This window comes from Haemaphysalis longicornis, unplaced genomic scaffold (assembly GCF_048455015.1).
Source record: "Haemaphysalis longicornis isolate Haplotype H1 unplaced genomic scaffold, Haemaphysalis longicornis Haplotype H1 scaffold_1, whole genome shotgun sequence".
Lineage (NCBI taxonomy): Eukaryota > Metazoa > Arthropoda > Arachnida > Ixodida > Ixodidae > Haemaphysalis > Haemaphysalis longicornis.
The window spans coordinates 471,841,992-471,865,455 of record NW_027526203.1 but is presented as its reverse complement, the minus strand read 5'-3'; the positions used below and the strand labels follow the sequence as shown (position 1 = coordinate 471,865,455).

The 23,464-nt window shown below is 47.7% G+C and overlaps 1 protein-coding gene across 3 annotated transcripts; it reads right to left on the bottom strand.

The window, feature by feature from the left end:
• Positions 1-49: 49 nt before the first annotated feature.
• Positions 50-23,464, bottom strand: Papla1 (Phosphatidic Acid Phospholipase A1). 3 transcript variants are annotated; one of them, XM_077688174.1, is made up of 11 exons: positions 23,126-23,463; positions 18,941-19,240; positions 15,458-16,983; positions 12,901-12,996; positions 10,389-10,564; positions 7,157-7,292; positions 4,640-4,651; positions 4,452-4,542; positions 3,084-3,281; positions 2,459-2,603; positions 50-575 (listed from the first exon to the last, which is right to left on the bottom strand). In XM_077688174.1, the coding sequence occupies exons 1-11, from the start codon at positions 23,262-23,264 to the stop codon at positions 299-301; spliced, it is 3,096 nt and encodes a 1,031-aa protein (XP_077544300.1). In that variant the 5' UTR covers positions 23,265-23,463; the 3' UTR covers positions 50-298. The 3 variants fall into 3 exon arrangements, with proteins under 3 accessions (XP_077544300.1, XP_077544301.1, XP_077544302.1); XM_077688175.1 differs by lacking the exon at positions 12,901-12,996 and having other exon boundaries at positions 23,126-23,464; XM_077688176.1 differs by lacking the exons at positions 50-575; positions 2,459-2,603 and having other exon boundaries at positions 3,142-3,281; positions 4,640-4,694; positions 23,126-23,464.

The following is a 23,464-nucleotide window of genomic DNA, read 5'->3' as shown; positions in this document are numbered from 1 at the left end:
TTTTGCTCCAAGGCGTCTTCGAAAACATTCTCGCTGGACCAACTTGGGATTGTGACTGTATACCTAAAAAGTGCAGGCTTAATTTATTACAGAATTTCTTCCAAGACTGGTGTTCCAACAATTCTGGCTAGGCATTCAGAGACCACTGCAGTGTTCAGTTGGGGTGACGCAACTGCAGAATGTCGTGCGAAGCCTGCTGCAGGCTTCTTTTGTGTGACCCAGTCTTTCAAGTTGTCTCGCTTCCCAGCAGGAGCGAATGGGTGCACCAGCCTCCAAACGCCCGGGTCCCACCGGGCTCCTACTTGCGGGTGAGAGGCGACACGCGCACAAACCCCTGCAGTGGGGGTGGAGAATTGAGTGCGTCAGCGGGAGGAGGCATTGAGGAGGCGGCCCCACAGCCGTCGTGTGGGGGAGGAGGTGGCAGCATTCCCACACTGCTGCTGCCCAGAGGTGCAGCCGGATTATACAGCTGCACTCTTGGCTGGGAGGCGGAGCGGCCTGCCACCAGCTGGGGCGCAACCCCTTGCAGGGCATACAGCTCCTTCAGGATTAGCAGCACGGTGTCCTCGGACTCCCTGTGGTGGGGCGGGCAAACAGAGGCACAGTGACCACTTGGAATGGCCTGCGATTACGGGCAGCATTTTAACCAACAGTGCCTACACTTTGATGGCGCGCCTCAGTTTTAGCCCCTCGGAAGAAGAAAAAAATTGAAGCTTGCATTGGCAATTGAAAGCTAGCAAGTGAGCAGTATTGGCTTGACCTTCACAAATGTCACAACTCAAACTTCACAATGACAAGGTTGGTGGTCTGCTTGTTCCTTACACACCGAGTACTTCAATGGCTGCTCACACAAGAGGGGATAAAGGGTGTTGTATGCTTGTATGCTGTGTGTTTCAATGACATGTGGTGACTTTATATAGGACCAATAATTTGAAAGCCAAAATCTAAAGTGAGGTGTACAAACAAAAATTTGCAACTTTAATCAGGGTGCCTCGGGCAAAAGTTTTTGTCGGGGCAAAAAGTATAAGGCCCTTGATTTCCAAAAGCTTTCAGCATCACCCTAACCAGTGCTGCATCTAGAATAGAACAAGTCTCTCTCTCTCTCTCTCTCTCTCTCTCTCTCTCTCTCTCTCTCTCTCTCTCTCTCTCTCTCTCTCTCTCTCTCTCTCTCTCTCTCTCTCTCTCTCTCTCTCTCTCTCTCTCTCTCTCTCTCTCTCTCTCTCTCTCTCTCTCTCTCTCTCTCTCTCACACACACACACACACACACACACACACACACACACACACACACACACACACACACACACACACACACACACACACACACACACACACACACAAAAAAAAAAAAGGTCTTACAACTTGCACTGTGTGTTACAATTTTAAAAGATACATCTGGTTTTGTGAAAAGCAGGTTTGAGCCATCCTAACGTGCTCCTGCAAAGTGTGCACACAAAAATTGCAAAATTTACCCGGGAAATGCATGAATTATTGCGGCAGGCTATGCAGCGCACTAAAGATCTCGTAAATTTTTTTTAATGAATTGACGAAAAAGTAGCTATTACGATAATTACTTCAATAATGATAAATATAATCACATTTAGAGTGACCAACTGTCCCGCGACTCGCGGGACTGTCCCTCATTGAAGGACATTGTCTTACACCAAAAAAGAAATACCAGTCTTCAAAAATGTGCCACATATAATTAAGGTCCGTCGGGGTGTCGGCAAGCGGAATTTCATGTTTTGCAGGTGAACAGGGAGATGCTAATGTTATGCCTTGGGGAGCAGGCATTGCCATAGCTGGGGAGCAACGTGTTCGATTAGTCATGCCATGCAGACACACCCGCAAGTCTAGGAAGAATCTCAGCGAGCGAATGGCCTATACATTGTGGCCCGTGTCTTGCCGTGAGTTATAGCAGCAAGCGGGGAAGTCCTGCAAAGTGGGCTAATAACTGCAGTGGAGCACATCGGTACTGAGAACTGAGCAGGCACTGCGCAGATGCATATAGTGTAAGCAGACCCCTATATTGCAAACAGGAAAGAAAGAAGAAGAAAAAAAAAAAAAAAAGCGTGAACTGCAGTATTTTTTCAGTTATGGCGCATATCTGCAGCGTCTCAGGAAGTGATCGCGTGGTCAGCGAATGCACGGCAACACCAGCGCCTAGTGAAAGTGTGAGGGGGAGGCAGTGAGAGAGATGACGCCATAACAGCACGTGCCGCCCTCCCACTTTCGCCAGACGCTCCTCCTCGGCTTTCTTTGGTGTCTCGTTCGCTCGCTCGGTTGCGCGGACATCGCCGCCGCCAAACCACGGTACCGGGCGCCAAAGTGCTGCACACTAAAAACTATTAGCACATCCCCAGTAAACGTTATTTAGAAGTGTCAAGTTCGAAGGCCGGAACACGCAAGTTTTCAGGCAGGTGTTTCTTGCCCATTGATTGCCACAGGGCCCACTCACCAGTAGCAGGCGTGGCTGGCCAGAGCAAAGAGGTACTCGTTGAAGCTCTCGATGGGCTTCTCCTGGAGGACATAGTCAATGCGCCTGCCCCCGTTCAGCTGGCCCACACCAATGTCTTCCACACCTTGCAGGTCGGACGTGGTCACTGCACAGCAGGCAACAGCCCCCTTCAGCACCACTGCCTCCTCCTCTGGAGTCCAAGCAACCGCTGGCGTCGCAGCAAATAACTACAGGCCACTTAGTACTTGCACAATTGCGGAACGAGATCACACATAAGGTGCAACAGAGGCACAAAATTAGCTCACAATAGACACGGCACATTTGGTGGCTGGCCACGAAGTGCTCTATGCCAGTTCAGGCTGGATAAGAACACCCGCAGCGCTTGGGCAGCAACAACGTTACATGTGTGCCTGTATTAGAAGACAATGGGTGGAACAGCTGTGCACACCGATCAGCTCTCACCTTGTCCCGTAGGGTGCGAACTCGTTACCTTGAGCCCGGTTGCACCACCCCTGCTGACATTTAAAGTCTCGGTGTGTGATATTCGAAAGATTAAGCAGATTTCTCCCACAAGGGCCCATCTGTTTCTCATCTGGCGCCTGGGGCTCCCCCCAGAGACACTTGCCCGTGCTCTCGACCTCGGCTGCGTCTGCCTGGCGGATGATCTCCTCCTGAAGCACGCGGTCCACCTCGGCCTCCACTTGTGCCGGCGAGGAGCGATGGGCACGGGCAAACTCGTTAAGCGAGTTCCACGTGTAACGCAGCGAGTCCAGGAACCGCTGCTTCAGGTCCGAGCCCATCCGGCTGAGGCTCTCCTTCAGCTCTGCAAGGGGAACAAGCCAGTACAGTGCACTGCCATAGAAGAGCTCAGGCTTTGCAACTTTGCCTCGTCAGCAACTACCGGGATCCCACCCAGCATTAGAATCGAGAGGCAGCAGCTTCAAACTAAACTGCTGACAACACATTTTGTTGGACCTCGCAGCTGCGTACACGAGCAAAATGTGCTGCATTTCAAGCCAGTATCACAGCAGAGCAGAATGTAGCCACAGAACAGGCAACTGCTGGCTCATTAATTCATCACTGGCATCGTACTGACTGTTAATAACACATTAAGTGTGTGGTTATGCTTACTGAAATGCTGACAATAGCTTATGGAGCAGAATTGGTATAGCCATACATAGATTGAAGACTACTGCAATGCAGCCACTCTTAATTTCACTTCTTTGCATTTTTGTCATGCCCTTTTTTAAAACGTGCTTTGAATTTGCATCTATTAGCCAAAACTATGAAAAGTTGCACCAACTGTGCCAGTGCTGTGTATCAATCAGTACAATGGCTTCATCGGTTGTGAGAGACTCGTGTGAAATAAAATATACATTTTATCTTTTTCAGCAACACTCTACATATATTAGTAAAGTATGTAAGTTGGGCAATTTCGACACCATGGAGCCTTTCCATGCACAGCTTTTCTACCTTCAAGCTGTGCGGCTTCATAATGTAGCACTTTTTAAAGGTTTTGCAGCAGCTTCACTCAGACGCATTTGCTTGGGAAAAAGGTCCGGATGAAAGCAAAAGGTCCGAATGAAAGAACACAGACTGTCACCTGAACAATACATCTGCAGGTGTTAACTTCGTTCATGCTTCAGAAAGCAAGAGGCCCCGGCAAAGCACTCAAAGTATCATGTTGGGAAAAGTGCAAACAATACTTGGACAAGGAAGAAGACAGGACCGAGTGCTCCGCCCTGTCTTCTTCTTTGTCCAAGTATTGTTCGCGCTTTTCCCAATATGAACCTTCACCAACACGCCCGACTTGCAGTCCACTCAAAGTGAGCGAGCCACTGCCTCACGTAAAAAGCACAAGACACCTAACTCTTGGTTAAGAAAAAATAAAGGCGCAGACAACATCGCAATGTGTGAACAATTTTCCCAGCCACATGGGCACACTAAAAGGAATAATAAGGGGGAACAAACTCTCTCTCCATGCTGGACTTACCAAGGTGCATTCGCTTGCGACCCTTGTGGTGAGGAATCAAGACAGGACAGGCGGTGAAGTTGGGGTCGATCAAGTTCTCCATGCGGTATGCCTGCCAGCAGAAAAAACGATTACGTTCAATTGACGGCCTGTCTTTCTGCAACTGCATCAGCACGGAAAAAAAAGAGAAAAGAAAGAACCCCACTCACCACAGGATCGAACTGCACTTGGTCCAGACGACATGCAAAAGAAGAAGAAAAATGCCTACATAGCTGCTTCTCATCATGATTTCACACAACAGCTTACAATCCATTCACGGAGAAGCCTTCTGTGGACAGTGTGGCAGCACAGTTCACGCTCTGGTATGCCACACTGTTTGTTGTTATATGTTGCTCTAAAGAAAACATTCCCAACTTTTAGTCTAAAGCTCAAGGTTAACAGCTGTATTCAGGAGAGAGAAAAAAAAGTAACTCTTTACTTAACCCCGTGAATGCCCACACACGTCAGTCCTGCCTACTACACCTTAACTTTGGTCACGTAAACAGGGTAGAATGAAATAGCAGTGCCGAAATGGCAAGCTTTACCTCTCACGAATTGGAAAGAACAATTCACAAACTGACCAACTCGGAGTATGGCTCTGTTCTCGTGGTTGGAAAAAAAAAAAGGAAGGAAAAAAAAAAAAAAAAAAAGCACAGCTTGCACTTGTGGTGCAAGGCTGGAGGAGGAGGAGGATAAACACCTTTATTGTTGGTGAAATTTGTATGGACTCTGCAGGAGGTGAAGTCCCCAGCTCATGACCGGCCGGCTCCACCAGCCGAAGTTGGTCAGACAAGCATGAGCGGGACAGGGCGCGCGCCTCCAGAGGTCGGGAGAGTTGAACAGATTCGGTTTGGGGAGAGGGCAGGCTAGAGAAACTACAGAGAAAGTGTGGGCCTTGCGATCTAAATACTTGTACAACCATGAAATACAAGTATTTAGATCACAAGGCCTGCACTTTCAGGTGTACACCTTTATGCCATGACCAGAGATGTCTGCAGGGGGGTGCCAGAGGGGACACATGTCTCGGGTATAGGTCGAAAAGAGCTTTAATTTCACTGTCACTGAATGTTTGCTTCGTTATTATAAATATGATGTATCGCCAAGTCCACCTCCCTACATAAAACGCCTCAAGATTACAGGCTTCCCTGTTTCACAATTTCAATGAAAGTAATTTGGTTCTCCCGCCAAGCTACTGCAGGAACTCTGTGCCATCCGTGGGAAAATTCGTGCTTGCCCCAGGGCCGTGATTCTATGCCCTTTTCACTCACAAGGAATCACTCTGTAAGCTAGTAACTGGCAAAGAGAGAAAAAACCAATTAGGCAGACAAACATATGATAAACATGGAACATAGTGCAGGCAGATGGGGATTTATGGGTTGGAAAAAAAAAAAAAGTCTAAATTATAACAAGCTGGTATGTGTTGTAGTGAATAAGCTGTCAGTTACATGCTACGAGTTTTTCATTTACAAGCAATTGAATACTGCGCAGCAGCGCAACATCTCCACCCCCAGCCGTGAGAAATGCACATAATCCTTGCTTCAGGACTCCCGTGAGCATGCAACAAGTTACAAATGTCAATGGCTACGGCAACGAACAAATATGTGAAGAAATGCACGAAACAAAGGTCAGACATGTTGTTGTTCTATGTGTCGTTTTGCACATTAGTTGGGCCATTGCCACTGACTCCTGTTGGCTGCCGCGCACTCGCGGGACTCCTGCAGCAAGGAGAACGTGCATTTCTCATGTCAACACCACGCCATTTCAAAATGATGGCTGCCATTTTAGAGAATATAACTTCTCACCTGTTTGCAGGAAAGAGGGCAAACGGATGTGATACTAGTTGCCTTTGTCCCACATGAAAAAATAATCTCATGCCCCGTGATTTTTTTTCCCGCTTAAAGTTTTTAATTTACGACTTGTGTGGCAGCGATCAACAAGTATTCTTATGCATTGCATCCTGCAGCTTGGTAGTGGTTGGCAAATGGTGCCCGGGGTCATCCCCAACAGACTGCTTCTTCAGATACGGGTGATGCAGACCGACCATCCACACCTGTGACAACCCACCTGAATGCATCTGAGCTGTAAAAAAGTGCAGCCCTTACGGTATCTATGAATCATACGGCGTAAAATCAATTAGAACACTGCATTCTTAAGACTAGCACATGAATTCAATACATGAAAAGACCAGATTTTCAGTAGCTTGGAATGGAAAAAAGAACACCATTGTCATCATTGGCCTGTTTGTGTGTCTACTGCAGGGCAAAGGCCTCTCCCATGCTACTCAACTGTTCCTGTCTAACGATGTCCCGGTCAATTCTGTGCCTCTGCATTTGATGTCATCCCTTCATCAAGCTATGGTAATTGATCTTCCCCTACTTCTAGTCCTGTCTTTCGGCAGCCCCTCTGCTATCCTGGTGGTCCACTGGTTTTCAGTTTTTCACATTACATGTGCACCCAAAGTCCACGTCTTCCTCATATTTCGGGCATGCATAGACAAATTTCTAAGGTTGCTTTTTTCCCCCGCAGAAGTCTTTTTTAATTAAAAGTGAACATTTCACTATTTGACATTGGAGTCAATGTTGAAATTATTGTTGCAATGTTGCAACTATTTGATCTGAACTTGATTCGAGCTGAAATTTCACTATTCGTCCACCTCTAAGATAAAGCTCCAATAGAAAGCCTTTTACCGGATGAAAGATGTTGAAGAATGCCGGGCAGGTTGGCAACTTAAAGTCTTCCCCGAGTGTCTCATTGCCACGCACAACCAGAAACATTGCAATGGGAGATCCTAGTGCAAAGAAGCAGCTTGGGTGGAAGTTGATCCTGCAAAAGGTTATTGCAAACAGGGCAAAATTACACATACTTCTTTCCATTTTTCCACTCCGGTAGTTTGCACAGTCTTGCAGGGAGGGCATGAAAAAGATGGTAGCAAAGACTGGGATAACTCGACAGCCCCTATGATGGTTCAGACTGAACCCTCCGCTTTCGCCTAAGAATTAAATACCACATCCAATTTTTACAGTAAAATGCAAAGCCGTGCTATCAGTGCCAGTACTGCATTTTCACATGTACAACCTGTTCCTGTATACAACACCACCCACATTAACAGAGAGAGAGGGAGAAAGAAGAGACTCCCTCCCATAAGCACATACCACAACCTTTCAATCTGCCTAAAAAAAGGAATACTGCGCAACTATGCAATATTTATTGAGATAACCAAGGTACCTGTGGCTATCAAACTTCTTCCCCCAGGTGCAGAACACATTACCTGGGGAAAAAGTGTAGCCAAGAAAGCATATTGCTGAGTGGCATGGTACATCTGCTGCGCTGATTATTTGTAGATATCTGCTAATTTGCCAGAAGCTCCCCTCTCGCTTGTGCATCTGTTATCTCATCCTTCTCGACATCACATGATGAGATCTGATCTCGGAACAGCAAGCACACTCACGATAGACAGGATGGCATAGCTTCAAAATTGAACAGTAAAACTTAATTGTATTCGTGCTTTTGCTTCTGACCATACGCTGGCTAGAATAGAGCGGGAGCGAGATTTCAATGACGGCTGGTGCTGACGCATCACGGCAGAGCGTGCACTGAGGTGAAGCTGCACTTCGGGAAAAATTTGCATCTTGGTGGCGCCCAACTTGGGATTTTTTCAATGGTTGGTGTGGGCTACATGCGTAGCATCAGTGCCCCTTTCTTAAGACGAAGATGGTTAAAACATTAAGCTTCAACCATGTCAGAATAGCGCAATCGGATAGACATCGGCTTCATAATATGGGGGACCCAGGTTTGATTCCGACCCCAGGAAGCGTTTTTTTTTTTTCTTGAGGCGCTTGACGTTCCTGCACATATCATCACCACCGTCGTCGTCATCATTTTATGAAACCAGCTGTGTAAAGTGGGCTTTTCTGCGCTGTTTTGGTGTGACATCGAATGCCATGAGGCGTAGAAAGCTTTGCCTTAAAAATACAGTATATGAAAGAGAGAGTACACAGGTGTCTATACCCCAGCAAAACTAGAAGGGACTATGAAGACAATATACAGTGGAATCTCAATGATACGATTCTCGGTGATACGAATTTTGGGATGATGTGAATTTCTGAGAAGTCCTGGCGAAATTGCACTGTTTGCAATGGGCAAAATTTCGGCTGTTACTCCGGCAGCAAAATTCCGCTGCGCAGCCCTGCAAATGATACGAACGAGCCGGCGAGGCGCCTGACTGCCGAGCAAGCAAGCAACGGCGACATACGAGTGTTTCTCCGGGAACGGCTGGGCTATTGTTGTGCGAGCGTGCGGGGTGCGCCGAGTCTACTGCGGCCATGCCGCCAGAGAGAAGAACACCTTGATGGCCTATGGCAGGCAGTGACGTCACTCAGTTGCTCTAGCCTCATTGGTCTTGGGTGGAGGACCACCCCTTCGGAACGCGCCGCTCCTCGCTGTTGCCGCCATCTGCTCACGGTGGATGTTCGGTTGCTGAGACGCGTGTGTGGAGTTTTTACTGTGAATGGGCTTCTCCCAATCAAATCAACCAGGCTGCTGTCAGCTATGTCGCGCAAGAGGAAAGCCCTTTCCTTGAAGGAGGAACTGGAGAATCTGAATGAAGTCTACAGCGAACCGCAAAAGAAGCACAGCGACGCGGCAAAAGAGTGCGGCCTGCTGCCACCGACGCTGTGCACCATCACTGGGCAACGGCATGTGATTTTGCAAAATGTGCAGCACTTCGGCGCGAATGTCAAGCAGGTCATGGCAGCCCATCATGTCAAGCTTGAAGACACGGTTAAATGAAGTAACTGGCTGGAGTGAACATCGATGCAAAAGTGCTCTGGGAGAAAGCCGACGACGTCACCCTTTCACTTGGAATTGAAAACTTCCAGGCCTCCAGCGGGTGGGTTCACCGTTTCAAGCAGCGGCATGGTCTTGTATACAAAACCATGTGTGGCGAAGGAAAGATGGTGGACGCTGTGGGCACCTCAGTGGTTAGCGACTGGATGACCGACACTCCGGCAGCGCTTCTATCGGAGTACAAAGCACGGGACGTTATTTAACACGGATGAGGCGGGAAGCGAAACCGTGCATGCCCCTGACTGTTGCGGCGTGCAGGGAGCTTTGGCACCGCGAGTGAGGACACAAGTTTTATGCGCTCCAGAAAGGACTGCTCGGCGACATGGAGGTTGAAAAAAGCAGAAAAACATCACGGATTTCTGCATGTGAAAGTAAAAAGAGAACTAAACGAAAACTTTTTTTAGCGCTCAATTTTTCTGGTTCGGCACCAGCCAACACATCCTCTCAAGTCAAGTGCGATAAAGTAGCTCGTGATTTGCCATTCTTTTTTGTTTCCCTGAATATATAGTTTATTTAAGTTCGCCTTAAAACTGGCACGACTGCTATTCTGAGGAGGCAAACATTCAAATGGGGCACAGCTGTCAGTTATCTTCACAGACCCTTAAACAAATCATTAGTTCTTTTGTGCTCAATTGACTAGGGCTGTGCAAAGAGACAGCCTGTGGTGCTTATTTTAAGCCTGTGAAATCCAGTCCTTCTAAGTGAAACACAAGGCATACATGTGTGGCATCACTGGCATGATTCGAAAAGAAAATGGGCTGTAAGATGTCTTGCACACTTGCCAGCTTCAGAATAGTATATTTTTCAAGAACAAGGACGTAAGCATGTGGTACATGCCATTAGAAACCAACCCAAGCAGTCAGTAAATAATCCAGTGCACTCATAGTTCAGTAATACAGTCACTCACAATCAGTAATCTAGTCACCCACAAATGCACCTAAGATCAATCAATTAAACAGCTTTCTCTCATCGTTAGGCAGCGCTAGCCAGTGGCGAAATGCGCCAAAGGAAGCAACACGGCACCTGCAATCGGCCACACAGCTGGCCATGTGGGGACCTCAGCATGCCACTCACTTTGGGTAGCTCACGGAGAGCTGTCCAGTGCCTGCCAGCCCCATGGCGTAGTTGACCGAGGCCACACTTTCCCGTTTGCGGCCCACCTGCGAGGTGACCGAAGTCTGGGGGCTCAGTGGGATCTGCTGCTGCGCCACTGGCTTGGCTGGCTGGCTTGAAGGGGTCCTCTGCTGGTACTGCGACAAGAGCACACAGAGCACATCAATGCACTGGGACGTGTTCAGCTTGTGCTGTCAACTGACAAAGGAGCAACAGGCAGTACAGCTGCCCTAAGCCATGAAAATGAGGTCCAATGCTATGGGGGCCAAGGTTCGAAGTTTTGACGGACACAAAATCCATCTGATTTTCATCGGACAGATAGGGTAGGACATGAATAAAGACCAGGGTGCTAAGCAGTGCACGAGCGTGCATGTTTTTAATGTTTCGGAGCTGTGCACAGATTCAGCACAAGGAAATAACCGTGCAACCAGCAAGCAAACTGCAAGCTAGAGTCACATGCCATTACAATTAAGGTATGTAGCTGCTTATTTTTGCAGGTAACCGCTACCTGCTGGCCTACTATCAAGGGTAATGCCACTGTAAGCCCCTGTGTGTCAGGCCAACGAAAGTGTGTTTCCTTTATTGAAGTTGACTCATGGCTAAGAGGGCATTTAGCCGAATCTTTACAGTGAAGAAATTTCCTACAGCAGATGTGACTGCAAGGGGTTTTATCGCACCCTGTCCGGTGCACCACACATTGGCAACACACATCAAGGTCAAAAGAACTGAACGAGCGTGGTGATCCTTCCCTCTTTGACCGTTGGCAGTGCCTCCAGCACACAGTCGCTATCACCGGCACCAACCAGAAACTGCCGATCAAATCCAGTTGGTAGCTTCAGTGAGTGAGTGGAAGTCTTGACTGATGAAGAAAAAATTCAAGCTATGCAGGCCCACCAATGTGTAGAACAGTAAACAAAGACACGACCAACTACAAAGGCCCGCGGTTGTAGTCAAATGCAGGGCATTGCAACCTGCCTAGAATGGCTCAATATGTTCCCAAAAATGCGGACAGAAAGAAACAGGTAACCAATGAACAACAAATACTGGGGGTGTGAAATGCCCTTGACAGAACCCACCCTGAATATTTTTTGGACTAAAATGTTACATGTGAAACATTAAAAACAAAATACACTCGGGCAATAATTTGCACCCTTACTGGATCCCACTCTCAATTTTTCACACAACAGTGTGCGCATGCACGGATGGCAGTGCAGTTTTTCGAGGTAAAAAATTTGTCCACTGCAGGTACTTAGATTTTATCTTTGTACTTGTATTTTGTCTGCACGGCGCCTTTAAAGTTGCAGCTGAAGTTTCAAAATTGTCAACAGAAGCTACATGCAGCACTAAGTCTCTCCCCTATCATGTTCAAGCTTAAAGGGGCCATGCAATGCAAACTAAGCGCATACTTTTTACTTGCTCATGGCGAAGGGTAAACATGTAAAACCTAGGCACGTGAAGGCATGGCAACATCTGACGCTCTGCCAACTAGGTTGATACAAGGGCTTACACTACAGCATCTGAGATGTCGAACACCACCGCATGCAATCACCTGCACCTCAAAAAGCTGCTAGGGCACACCACAAGCATTTTTTTTGGCTTTACACTGTGCCAGCAAACGCAGAAAATCAACTATATCCCATCTTACGATTTTTCAATATTGTTTTCATGCGCTCCCCAAGAGAAGACATTAAAATTATAATTATTTGCATGGTGCTGATTAGCCCATCATTTCTGCACTCTTTTTTGCTAATTCGTCAAATCTGTACTCTTCCAATATTGTGGCATGCTACCAAGCCTCCTTTTTGCATTTTCTTGGATGTACGAGAACTTGCACGTGACATGAGCGTGAGACAACTGGCAACTAGCTGAGCAAGATGGCAGGACGAAGACTGTTATAACAGTGCGTAAAATATGGCAAAAAAAAAAAAAAAAAGAGAGAGAGAGAAAAAATGTGCACAGGATGGCACTGGTCCTGTGCACATCTTTCCGTCTTGTACCTTATGTGCCATTATTGTAACTACTATGCTGTCCAAAAGTGTGCGCAGGCACTACGCCAACCAAAGCACAGTGAACTTTCTCCAGAGTGAGTTTGGGGTGTGAGGGAAGCAGAAAGGGATTGACCTAGGTCAACAAATTTCTCGTCAGTGGGCACTTTCATCTGTTTGCAACCTTTACCATCTTGGTCAAATTAAACTTTTCTTGCATCTATCAACCTGTTTTTCATGACATGAATAGCATCCTACAAGTTTTGCAGGGTCCCTTAGGTGCATGAAAAAAAACTTATAAACACAAGCAAGCAGCATGCTGCATTGCATGCCATAAGCGTTATTAGTGTCAAATCAACGAGGGAGTAAGCAAAGCACAGTTTTGGCTAGTATGCACTCGCGCTGGAGCCACCAAATACTTGCTTAAAGGACTAATAAAAGTCCTAAAAAACAAACAAACAAAAAACAGGCCTGATTCTTTGACTTGCCTGTTTTTCAGAGAGGTCCTTCATGTAGGACAGCAGCTTCTTACGTGGTCCCATTGGCAGACCCATTTCCCTCAGGTCCCCCTCAGAACACATCTTCTACCATGCACAAATGGACAAAAATGCACTATGTAAGTCACACAGCAAAAATGTTAGCACCAGTCAAGCAAGGCACTGCCAAAGCTATTTGCGGTGGGACCAACTTCCACTCGCCATCACACATCGAGCTACCTTTCAGGCTAAGCTCTCTGCCAACAGACAAGGAAAATGCATGCCCCTCTCAACTACCTGGGCTGCAGTCATTATTGGTACCACAACAGGGTGCTGTTAGGACAGGATTTTTTGCCTCCAATGACTACCCTCATGGGTGTCCGGAAGGGGGGGCAACTGCCGCCCCCTCCCCCCTTGAAATTCGGATATTTTTACGCATTACAAAAAAGCTGCACAGCTTGGTTGGCCCATAATTAAAATAACTTTGCCCTGAAGGACGGAAGAGAGGAGAGAACGACACCGACATTCTCTCCTTTGTCCCGTCCTTTAGCACAAAGTTTTTAAAATTATGTACGTGAACCAACTAGCGCAACAATCCCCGCTACTCAAATGATTAGCACACTCAGGTCCTGCGTATCCGTATGGAACGCCCTTCAGGACTGCGGTCAACATTGCACTTTAGACACTGACTAACATTGCCGGTCATGTGACGGCAGTGAAACAGACTGCCTGTGCTGGCTATTGAAGATAGCGAACAATTCTGAAAGGTGTGACTTTTTTTTGTTTTTTTTCCCAAACTCTAGATTTATGCAGTTTTACAGCAAGAACTTCAGTTTTTCGACAAAGTTGCAGCTATATCTAGCAAAAAATCTTCACCGCTACACCTAGTAGGGAGAGTGTAACATTCTCTCGTGCCATCCCATCACCTTGTACACCCTTTCCTTCGAAATTGCGAAATGTCGGCACCACCCAAGCCCCGAAACAATACCTATAAATCAGCCCCTCAAAACGCTTGTACGCCTGTACTGCATTGAAAGCCATGGAGGCGAGTAGTATCTTTATTGCGTGAGCCATTTCAACAGACTTCATCGCACGTCATCTCGCAATTTGCCCAGAAAAACCAGAGGCGTCTGCAGCTGCTATTCAAGGAAGATTGACGGAGTGCAGTTCTATGTATGTGAATGTGTTGTACTGTGTGCTGGTGATCAGTTGGCGTGAGTCGAGAACCCTCAAGCAGCGACACTGGCCACTCTTCTTTACAAAGTGACAGTAACTTTTCGCATTTTCTTTATTAACTTTATTTCTTTGTTCGGTAATAAAATCCAATGTATATCCTCCAAGTCTGGTTCTAATTCGCTCTGTACTTTTTGTAACCACTGTTTGTACTTTTTGTAGGCGCCTTTTTGGTGCTATCCAACCATACCCCCCCGATGGATGCCCCCCCTTGCAAAAAGTTCTGGGACGCCCTTGACTAACCACCAACAAAAACTTTTAGAGACAAGCATTTTCATTCACACCTGACTCAATTAAAACATGCGCCATGTGAAGGCTAAAGCACTGCTAAATAGCAAGAAAAAAGTCGATAACATTAGCAAAACGTTGCAAACATTTCTCTTGTGATCTTTCCACACTTGCCAATGCTGCATTGCAAAGACCGCTACAAGAGGTGCTGCTTTATGGGCTTGCAGCTTCGACTCATATACTCTCGAATAAAAAAATTCCCCCGCATTTCCCCGAGGGGGAGAATGTGAAAGTGCGAATGCACGGTTGTCGGCCCGCTTGCGGCGCTTGCGCTCGGCCCCCGCAGCCCACCGCCTCGCCGCCTTCTCTTCCATCGGGTTTGTAGTATCACGTGTACACCACGCAGTTATCAAGCCGCTATAACGCCGCTGAGTCGCCAACGCACGCCGCTGACGACGTAGTTTGAATGCGTTAAAGATATAAGGCGCGTCAACACTGATATCACCGTCGCGTCCGTGGCTTGATCGGTAGAGCGTCGCGCTGCGGCCGCAAAGTCCGCGGATCGAAACCTGGCGCCGGATGCTGTTTCTTTATAGAGGAGCACTGCGGACGCCGACGCCGCCGCCGGCGGTGGATGGTTTGGGGTCGCTTATAAAGTGTATTCACACTTAAAACTAAGGCTATTTTGCGATGGTAAGGGGAATGGCTACACTGCAATAACACTGTGGGAATCAACATGAATGGCATGCGACTGAAGCTCTTGCATTGCTTCATGAAGCTGCCACACCTTTTACTTTCATTTCCGAGTTTTCAGAGCGCTTGCATTCTGAAAATTCTGTTCTACATGCTTTGCTCTACCCATCTCAGAGCTAGGGCTGCTGAACACGGTGCCTACTGTGGCCACATGCCCAAGCACAGTCAGTAGCAAAGCAGCGAGAATTGCAGCCATCAGACTGTCAGACATGAGGGCACACCATTCTCAAGCAGGTGCAATTGGCAAGCTGCAAAGTCAGAAGGGAAAAGGTTTGGGCGTGTTGGTTCATCGTCAGACAAGCTGCAAAGTGCGTGCCTGTCCCCGAAGCAGAATGCTAAGTCCCACCCTACTTACCAGTGTTTCCATGTCAATCTGCTCCTCGTGAATCTTGGAGATGTAGTCGCCCAGCATGAGCTCTTGGAAGACTGACTCCACGGAGACGTCCTTGCTGGCTTCAGGCTCCAGCTCGCACAACTCCTCGGATGCTCGGGAGGGCTCGGACGGTGGGGCCAGCTCGGACTTGGGAGAGTCCACAAAGACATCCGTGGACCCTGCCGGGGACACGGCGGCATCCTGGTGGGAGAGGATGTCGTACAGGATAAGCGATCCCAAGCTGTGGCCTGCGAGTGCAATGGTCCCAGTGAAGCCAGGGTTGCGCTCCATAAACTTGCTGTGCAGTCGGTTAATCTCGGAGCCTACCGTGTCGACAATGGTCTGACAGTACACGGGGCTGGTGTAGAAGAGAATGTCAAGGAGAGTGTCATTGGTGAAGTGGCGGAGTTTGGGAATGCTCCGGAGGGTGATGTGCTTCAGGGCACTGTCGATGCCCGTGGCGTCGCCATGCAGCGTCGAGTGCCAGGAGACCGGCAGAAACTCGATGCGTCCAATCTTGCCCTCCCTGGAGGCTGCACTGAAGTGGCTCTTGAGCAGCCCGAGTGAGATGTTGCGGATATCGTCCAGACACTCTTCAACCGAGCGGAAGCGAAAGTCGCACACGGAGCCCACGCCGTGCACAACAAAGACGAGGTGGTCAATCTGGGCCGGTTCCCCTTCCTCGATAGCGTCAACCTCTTCGATGCCCCGCTTAACCACGCGCGGCCTCGTCTGGCCCTCGCTGACGTTGCCCCACTCATCGGGGTGGCTCGAAGGGAGGAAGTGCACCATCACGTTGGCATTGTGCATCACCACCGTCTGGTTCCCGGGGAGCTCCAGCTTTTGGTGCCAGCTCCCCGTGGCCATCGCCTTGCGGTAGTGGTCCTCCAGGACAAACGCCACGTGCTCTTCGTAAGGCACAAAGCGGTTCTGGCCCTCCAGCTTGTAGAACCAGGTGCACCGCCGTACCTGGCCCGGCGTCTCGTCCCAGTAGACGGGCCGGCGGAGGCGTGCCCCAACATCCACGTCGTACCTGCCTCCATCAGTTGTCACCACAACTTCGCTGCCAAAGGCCAGCCGCGCAGATGCTTCTTCGAGGTTCGTCGAGTCTAGCAGGGAGAAGGGCATCCAGACGATTTTGTTCTCAATTTCCCGATTATAGAACCAATGGGGCCTGACGGGAATGTAAGTTGCACCGGGTGGGGACACGGGCAGCTGGGCATGGTCTGGCACGTACGGCGGCGGCTGCTGCTCAAAGGACGGGGCTCCACTGGCACTGAACGAAGGGTTGCTGGGGAGGGGCTGGCTTGGCTGGCCATAGCTCTGTTGGGGTGGCAGGCTAGTCTGGCTTGGGATCTGGTATGCCTGCTGCTGGGGCTGGCCAATTGGCAGGGTCGCACCACTGCCCACTGGGGGCCCCGGCGGAAAGCTGTGCGAAGGGTGAGCGGCCTGGCGCAGGAAAGATGCATGCGTCAGGGGGCTCTGACGGTGGAAGTTCATGGGCGGACCTGCGATTCACGGGAAAAAAAAAAAAAAAAAAAAAAGGTGCGCACAAGTGGCAGAACACTCCCCAACACAAATTAGCATACTTCCAATAGTTCTCTCTCTGTGATATTCATGGCAGTTCACCAGAAAGGTAATTACAATTTATCGCTGCTGCCAATGAAGTGGAGGCCTTTATAAGTTGACCAGCACACAAAAAATGAATCAATCCGTCGTGGTTCTACCCATTACACCATGCATCTTAAAGGGGCCTTGAGATGGGGTTTTCTAGTGTGTCAATGTTTTCGCACCGCAACGGCTACTTACTGATTTAATCTGTGACGTAATAATCCAACCTTAATGAAAGCAATCTTTTATGAGCTCAAAAACACCAGAAAGCTACAAAAAACATCCTCCGTGTGTGTCAGCGTTTATACAGTCGCAGATGTTTGCGTTACACCCGAGTGTAAAGCAATTACACAGCTGGCTCGATGCTCAGCAATCCGTTCCTGGCACAAGAGTTTCATCGATTTTATTTTTCTTGGATGCTGTACCTGAAATGATTTTTTGCACTCTCTTCTGTGAATCACTGCTTTGAGTGTAGCCTCATCGTTGTTTCTGTTAGGAGGAAAAGAGCACGCGCAGCCCATGGCTGTGGCAACGACACCTCCTGCCAAGGAGCTTCATTTCATTGCTTCCCATCGAGTCGTGATCGTAGGAAAATGTGGTGGGATGCGCTTGGCCTTCTGAGCGAACCGTGCTGCCTAGCGTCCTCTGCGCACTTTACCGTTTATCGTGTTACCGGAAGCAAGAGTTTCCGTTAGCCACTGAAAATGAAAGTACGTGCTTTAGCACTCCGTTTGCAGTTTCCATATTCCGGCTTACCGGCTGCCGTAATGCAAATAGCAACATCTGGCAAATTGGTCTCAAAGCAAACGACAGAAAAGTTTGTTGCCCAGAACTGTTTCTTACACTTGAAATAGCTGGAATCTTGGACATTTTAGATTACACTCTTACATCAATAATTATCTTTTAAAGTAGTCATAGATACCTCCCATAAAGCTTTGTAAAAAAGATAGCCTGATGTCGATGTCGCCATCTCGTGAGAACAATTAGCACCAAATAACGCGTTAAACAGAATTCACGCCTCTGCTAAATATTTCGGCACAAAATGAGCAAAATATGTTGTAATAATTACATATTAACCTATACTACCTTGGCCAGCCTTGACAATTTAAAGGCGTAAGAGAGCTTTGCAAGTTCCCAAACCCGTCTGAACCATTTGGGGCGGGCGAGGCGAAATACGGATACAGGCGGGCAACGATGAAATGTGTGCTTCAACTCAGACGACTACATCATCGCCAGTCACCGAGGCAACAAACAGTCTTGTCTTGCCGGAGTAATACGTAATAATAGAGTGAGCGAATATGCTTACTATTTCTTGGACTTACCTCTTCAAGAACTAGTTGCGAACAAATTATGGGTTGAACTTAAAACAAACGGACAAACAAATTGGTTGAACTTAAAAATACAAACGAATGATGCGTTGAAATTAAAATTAGCACCATTTTAGAGGAATACATTTAACGAATGGCTACGACAATGAAAATTCATGCGTGACCAATAATAATTCAATGGGCGATTGGAGACGCAGTGCCATCGCTGCGGGGCTCTGTGGCAACGCAACAATGTTACTATGTGGCCTAGGAAATTTCCCTTGTCATCTTGACGACCAACAAACTCTGACCACCTTCTATAGTACTTGTCATCACATTATACGACATGATCATGACGGCAGGCAAAGATGAATAAATGCTGCTTCTACACGGTGCTGCCATTTCCCATAATAAGCAGCATTGGAAGCAGGCTGGTCCAGCTAACTACAAGGCTTGCCTGAGCCAGCCGGAACAGGCTGCAGCCGCACAAATCAAAAGTCTGCTAACACACGAATGGCAACTTGTTGCCCTGGCCATGCTGGCTCACCCATCGGGGGAGGTGCCAGGGCCGCCTGTTCTGGCAGCTGCTGTGCCCCCTGTGGAGGGGCCTCAGGCCCTGCCGGGAAGCACTCGGAAGGTGTGCGCAACGGGGGACCAGCAAACTGGCTCGGCACCGAAGTTGGCGCTGAAGCCTGCACCGGGGCCGGCGGAGGCCGCAAGGGCTGCTGCAGCTGGGAGAAGGGCCCCGAGGGCAAGGATTCCGGCATGGCCGTCTTCTCAGCGGGTGCCTTGGCAAGACTTCGGCTGCTTGGCTCCTGCCCCAGGAACGTGTCTGCATCGGCGCCCTCTGCAAGGCACACATCTCAGCTGGTGAGAACAGTGCAGCAATGTCGCACGCGCGCTGAAAGCAATGGCACAAGGAATCAGGATGTGAATAACTTGCACTGGTAGCACTGCTTCCCCTGTGTGCACGGGAGTCCCTTAATTTAACTGGCTCGATGCAAGGTGCCTCCCGCTGCCGCAGCCCAGATGGGTAATGAGGAGTGCTGCGTGTGCAGCGCCAGTCTGGCAATACATGGCAAATGAAACTTTGTAGCAAACCGGTATTCACTGAAGGCATGGAACACTTTCCCTTGTCACTCAGGCCCCCATGAGGCTGCCTATTTGATTGATTGATCAATTGTAGAGTTTAACACGACAACGCAATGCAGGTGATGAGGCACGCCGTAGTGGAGGGCTCCGGGTTAATTTTGCCCACCTGGGGATCTTTAATATGCCCCGAAATGCACGAAAAAAGGCAAATGAGCCGATTTCTCAGTCAAATATTATGGGGGAGGGCACCAAAAGTGGGGCAAGGTTCTGAAATGGAAGCACTGCATACACCCAGCTGCAGCATTGCACCTACACGGGGAACAATTCCGGTGGGTGCTATTTTTGCTCCTTTTTTTCTAACGGTTCCGTCTTCGATTGATTGCGGGGTTTAATGCAGCGAAGCTACACCTGGGCTATGAGGCGCAGCCTAGTGGAGGGCACCGGATCAATTTTGACCACCCGGGGATCGGGTGGTCAAAGGTGCTGGCGGTGCAGGTGGTTTTGACAGCCTGCACCGAAATCTCGTACACACGGGGGGCATTTCCACTTTTCGCAGTCTCGTCTTCCCTTCAAAGGCTTGCCAAAAGTTCACCATAGAGATTAAAGTGAGAAAGACCACCAATCTATTATTTCAAATGTGGAGCACGTGTAACCGGACTTCGTCAAGTTTCTCCGTTGTTAAGGTATGTAGCCTACCTGGCTGTTGAAATGAGTAAACCGTAACTATTTAGTTCAGCATGACAGCACAAACTTAACCAAGCCTTCAGCAAAAAACCAATTATAAATGAAATCTCTTTATACATGACAGCACAGTGAATTGCTGTCTTGTGCTGGCACAGTCCCATTTGGTCCACACTCGTCAAGTCTGCCTTTTTGCTTGTATGGTTAGTTTAGTGCGGTTTTGTTTTGAGAGATGCAAATTTGCCGACCAGTCCACCTCACAATTCTGCTACTATTTTCATTTTGGAGTGGGTCAGCTGTTGCAGAAAACTGAAGGCCACCTACCTGTGCCAAGCACTAATGCAGGCTTTCCAGTTTGTAACCACAATCTTTGATTGGATTGCACATTATAGCGAAAGACGTGATGGCAGGTGTCAGGTGGAACAAAATGTAATCACATGCACGTACACATCAGCTACGGCTATTTGGAAACAAGACTGGTAATCAGGGCTTTAAAGCAGTAGCCGAGAATTGATTAAAGCTTGTTTCTAACAAAATATTGGCTTACACCCTGCAGCTAGAGGCTGCACACAAATTTAATCATGACCAAACAATCGAATTTAGAATTTGTCCAGCTGAGATGTGCACTTTTTTCCTAAGCTGCAACTGATTTTAAAAAATCTGCCACTAGCACTTAAAAACAAGTTGCCATGGAGACCTGTCAGTGCACTTGCTGAACTGCAGTGGTTTCATGCCCAGCACGATGCGTGGTTCCACAGAGAGGATTGTAATTTCAAGAAAAAAAGAAGCGCAAAAAAAAAAAAAACAATGGATGACTAATGCTGTATGAATAAGCTTATGTGAACAGTGGTTTATTGGTTCATGGTGAAGAGAAAATTGCTTCCAATGTATGGCTTGGTACAAATCTGGAAACACAGACAGCAGCAATTTGGAATGCTTTTCAGGCTGTACAAGTTGACAAGCTATCTGATATGCTTGGAGCATGTCGTTGAAAAAAAAAAAAAAAAAGGGAAAGTCAGCAGTGCTTTATGAGCTCTACGAGATCTCATGCAAGAAAACAGGCTTTCTGAGGTAAGGCAACAACGTTTACATTGGGTTTGCATACACTGGCCATAATGCTGTCATTCAACAATGAGACTGGCATGCTATGTGCTCTGTCTTTAATTTATCTGATTTCAGCAAGTCTTGCATGGTTAGCTGATTACAACATATAAAGAGAGCTTTTGAACACTTTCATAAGCAATAAAACCCAGCACAACAAATCATAATCCTAAGATTCTAATCATGTTTGTACCCAACCAGGGGTCGTGTGCATCAGTCAGGCACTTTTGGCATGAGCTTCCCTGCTTACGCTCCCACGGCTTCTTTTGAAGTTTTTCACATGTAGTGGGGATGCGACCTATGTTGCTCGCATCTTCGCCACAATACAATCCGAGTCATTCCTCAGCTGCTGCCACTAGAGCGTGGGCTTCCCTGAAAATCTGCTCTTCACTAGCATAGAAAATGTCCCGGGTGTTTTTTTTTATGTGAAAGTCTTGTTTTTTAATTGTTAGAAGAATAACTTCTTGGAAGGCGTGAATGGCAGCTTGATTTGATTTATTGTACGGTTTAACGCGCCAACACAATGCACGCGATGAGGCGCGCCGCAGTGGAGGGCTCCGGATTGATTTTGACTACCTGGGGATCTTTAACGTGCGCCGAAACTCGTACACATAAGCATTTCTGATTTTCGCCTCCATCAGAAAAGCGGTCGCTGCGGCCGGGAATCGAACCTCCGTTCTCGTGCTCAGCAGCCCAACGCCTCAGCCACTGAATTAACGTCTCGACTGGGGCCAGTTGGTTCGTTGTCTGTGCTTCTTTCCTAGTCCTTGTCTTCTGCGCTGTTGTTTAAGATGAGAATTAAGCTCAGCCACTGAGCCGCCGCAACGGGCGAATGGCAGCGTGATGCCAAAGGCACCCAGCCCAGGGTTGGCGTATGCACTCAGATTGGGACGTTAAATTTTTTTATTGCGTTCAGTTATCAACTTATACATGTGAACTGGTTCAACCCTAGCAGACTAATTCGTGAACTGTTATGGTGAATGATTTAATCGAATCGGAATTTAACCAGAAGGGAATGAAGTCAGTATTTTTTTCGGTGCGACCCCTGATATTAACATCGTTACACAATGCAGTGCTGGTTTGTGTACACATCTTGAATGGGAGACATCCTATGCGTATAAACACTTTACATTTTGGCCACAATGAATGAAGTCATTTGGAATGGGGTTTCTTAAAGCTTGTCAGACACATTGTAGGAAGTGATGGTAACATTTTAAATTTGTTATTAATTCATAAACTTGCAAAAGGTACACTTTGAAACAGTAAAGCCAACTCAACTACCTATTCCTCATTTCAAGGGTTCTGACCACACGACTCCAATTTTGTCAAGCCTTTGAGATTCTCGATAACAACCGCACTTACGAATGACAGGTTGATTTCAATAAAACGATAGACAAAATTATTGAGCCAATCTATTTTCTTTAATGCAAGACACACAATACTTTCTTTTTTCTTGACATTTCCAACTTACGCATCCCTGCAATCACTAGAAAAATGCATGTCCAGCAATTGCCAACGGCCTCGTTCAAGATGCTGTTCTTGGGGTAAGCAATGGAGACCGCGTCTACGATGCTACCGATAAATCTTTCAGCTGAACCATGCCAGAAAAAGTGTTACGAACAGGCCACAGTTTGCAGTAGCCAACGGTATCAATGATAAGCTTCTCACGATCGCGAATGTACAACAGGGAGTCCAGGTTTAAGCATAACATCCTCCGTTTCGGATAACATTTCGCAATGTGTTCGTAATATGACAACGCACTCAAAAAGCAAGTGCATTAGGCTCCTCGGAACAGCTGCTAAGGGCAGCAAGTTTAAAATGTCAAGGCAACGTTTCCCTGCGATATGTAGGCCCTTACCATCGGTTGCAGGTTCCGCTTGAGTCACTGGCATCAGTATATTTCCGCTGGGCACATCATTCCACGAGAAGCTTGAGTTCGGTGGCTGGAGTAAAAGTGAGGTCAGTTTGCTTGAATCGTTTTTCCCTATGCCAGCCATCTGAACAAGTGTATGCAAAACATCTATCGACACGGAAAGCGAAAGCAGCAAAACGTCGGTTGGTACAGCCGGTTGTCGCGTGCACTAAAAGAAATTATGCTGTGACAACCGGACTCCACATTCACTACAGCAGGTGAGGACGTCTATGCATCGTGTACACCTCGTTTTTTTTCTTTCTGCTTTCCAACTTTTCTGGCTCG

Coding starts and splice junctions, on each gene's coding strand:
- Papla1 (XM_077688174.1), bottom strand. CDS start 23,264: ATGGCTGGCATAGGGAAAAACGATTCAAGCAAACTGACCTCACTTTTA. Junction 12,997..15,457: donor AGATTGACATGGAAACACTG/GTAAGTAGGGTG, acceptor TGTGCATGGTAG/AAGATGTGTTCTGAGGGGGA. Junction 576..2,458: donor GCCAGCCACGCCTGCTACTG/GTGAGTGGGCCC, acceptor GCCCCACCACAG/GGAGTCCGAGGACACCGTGC.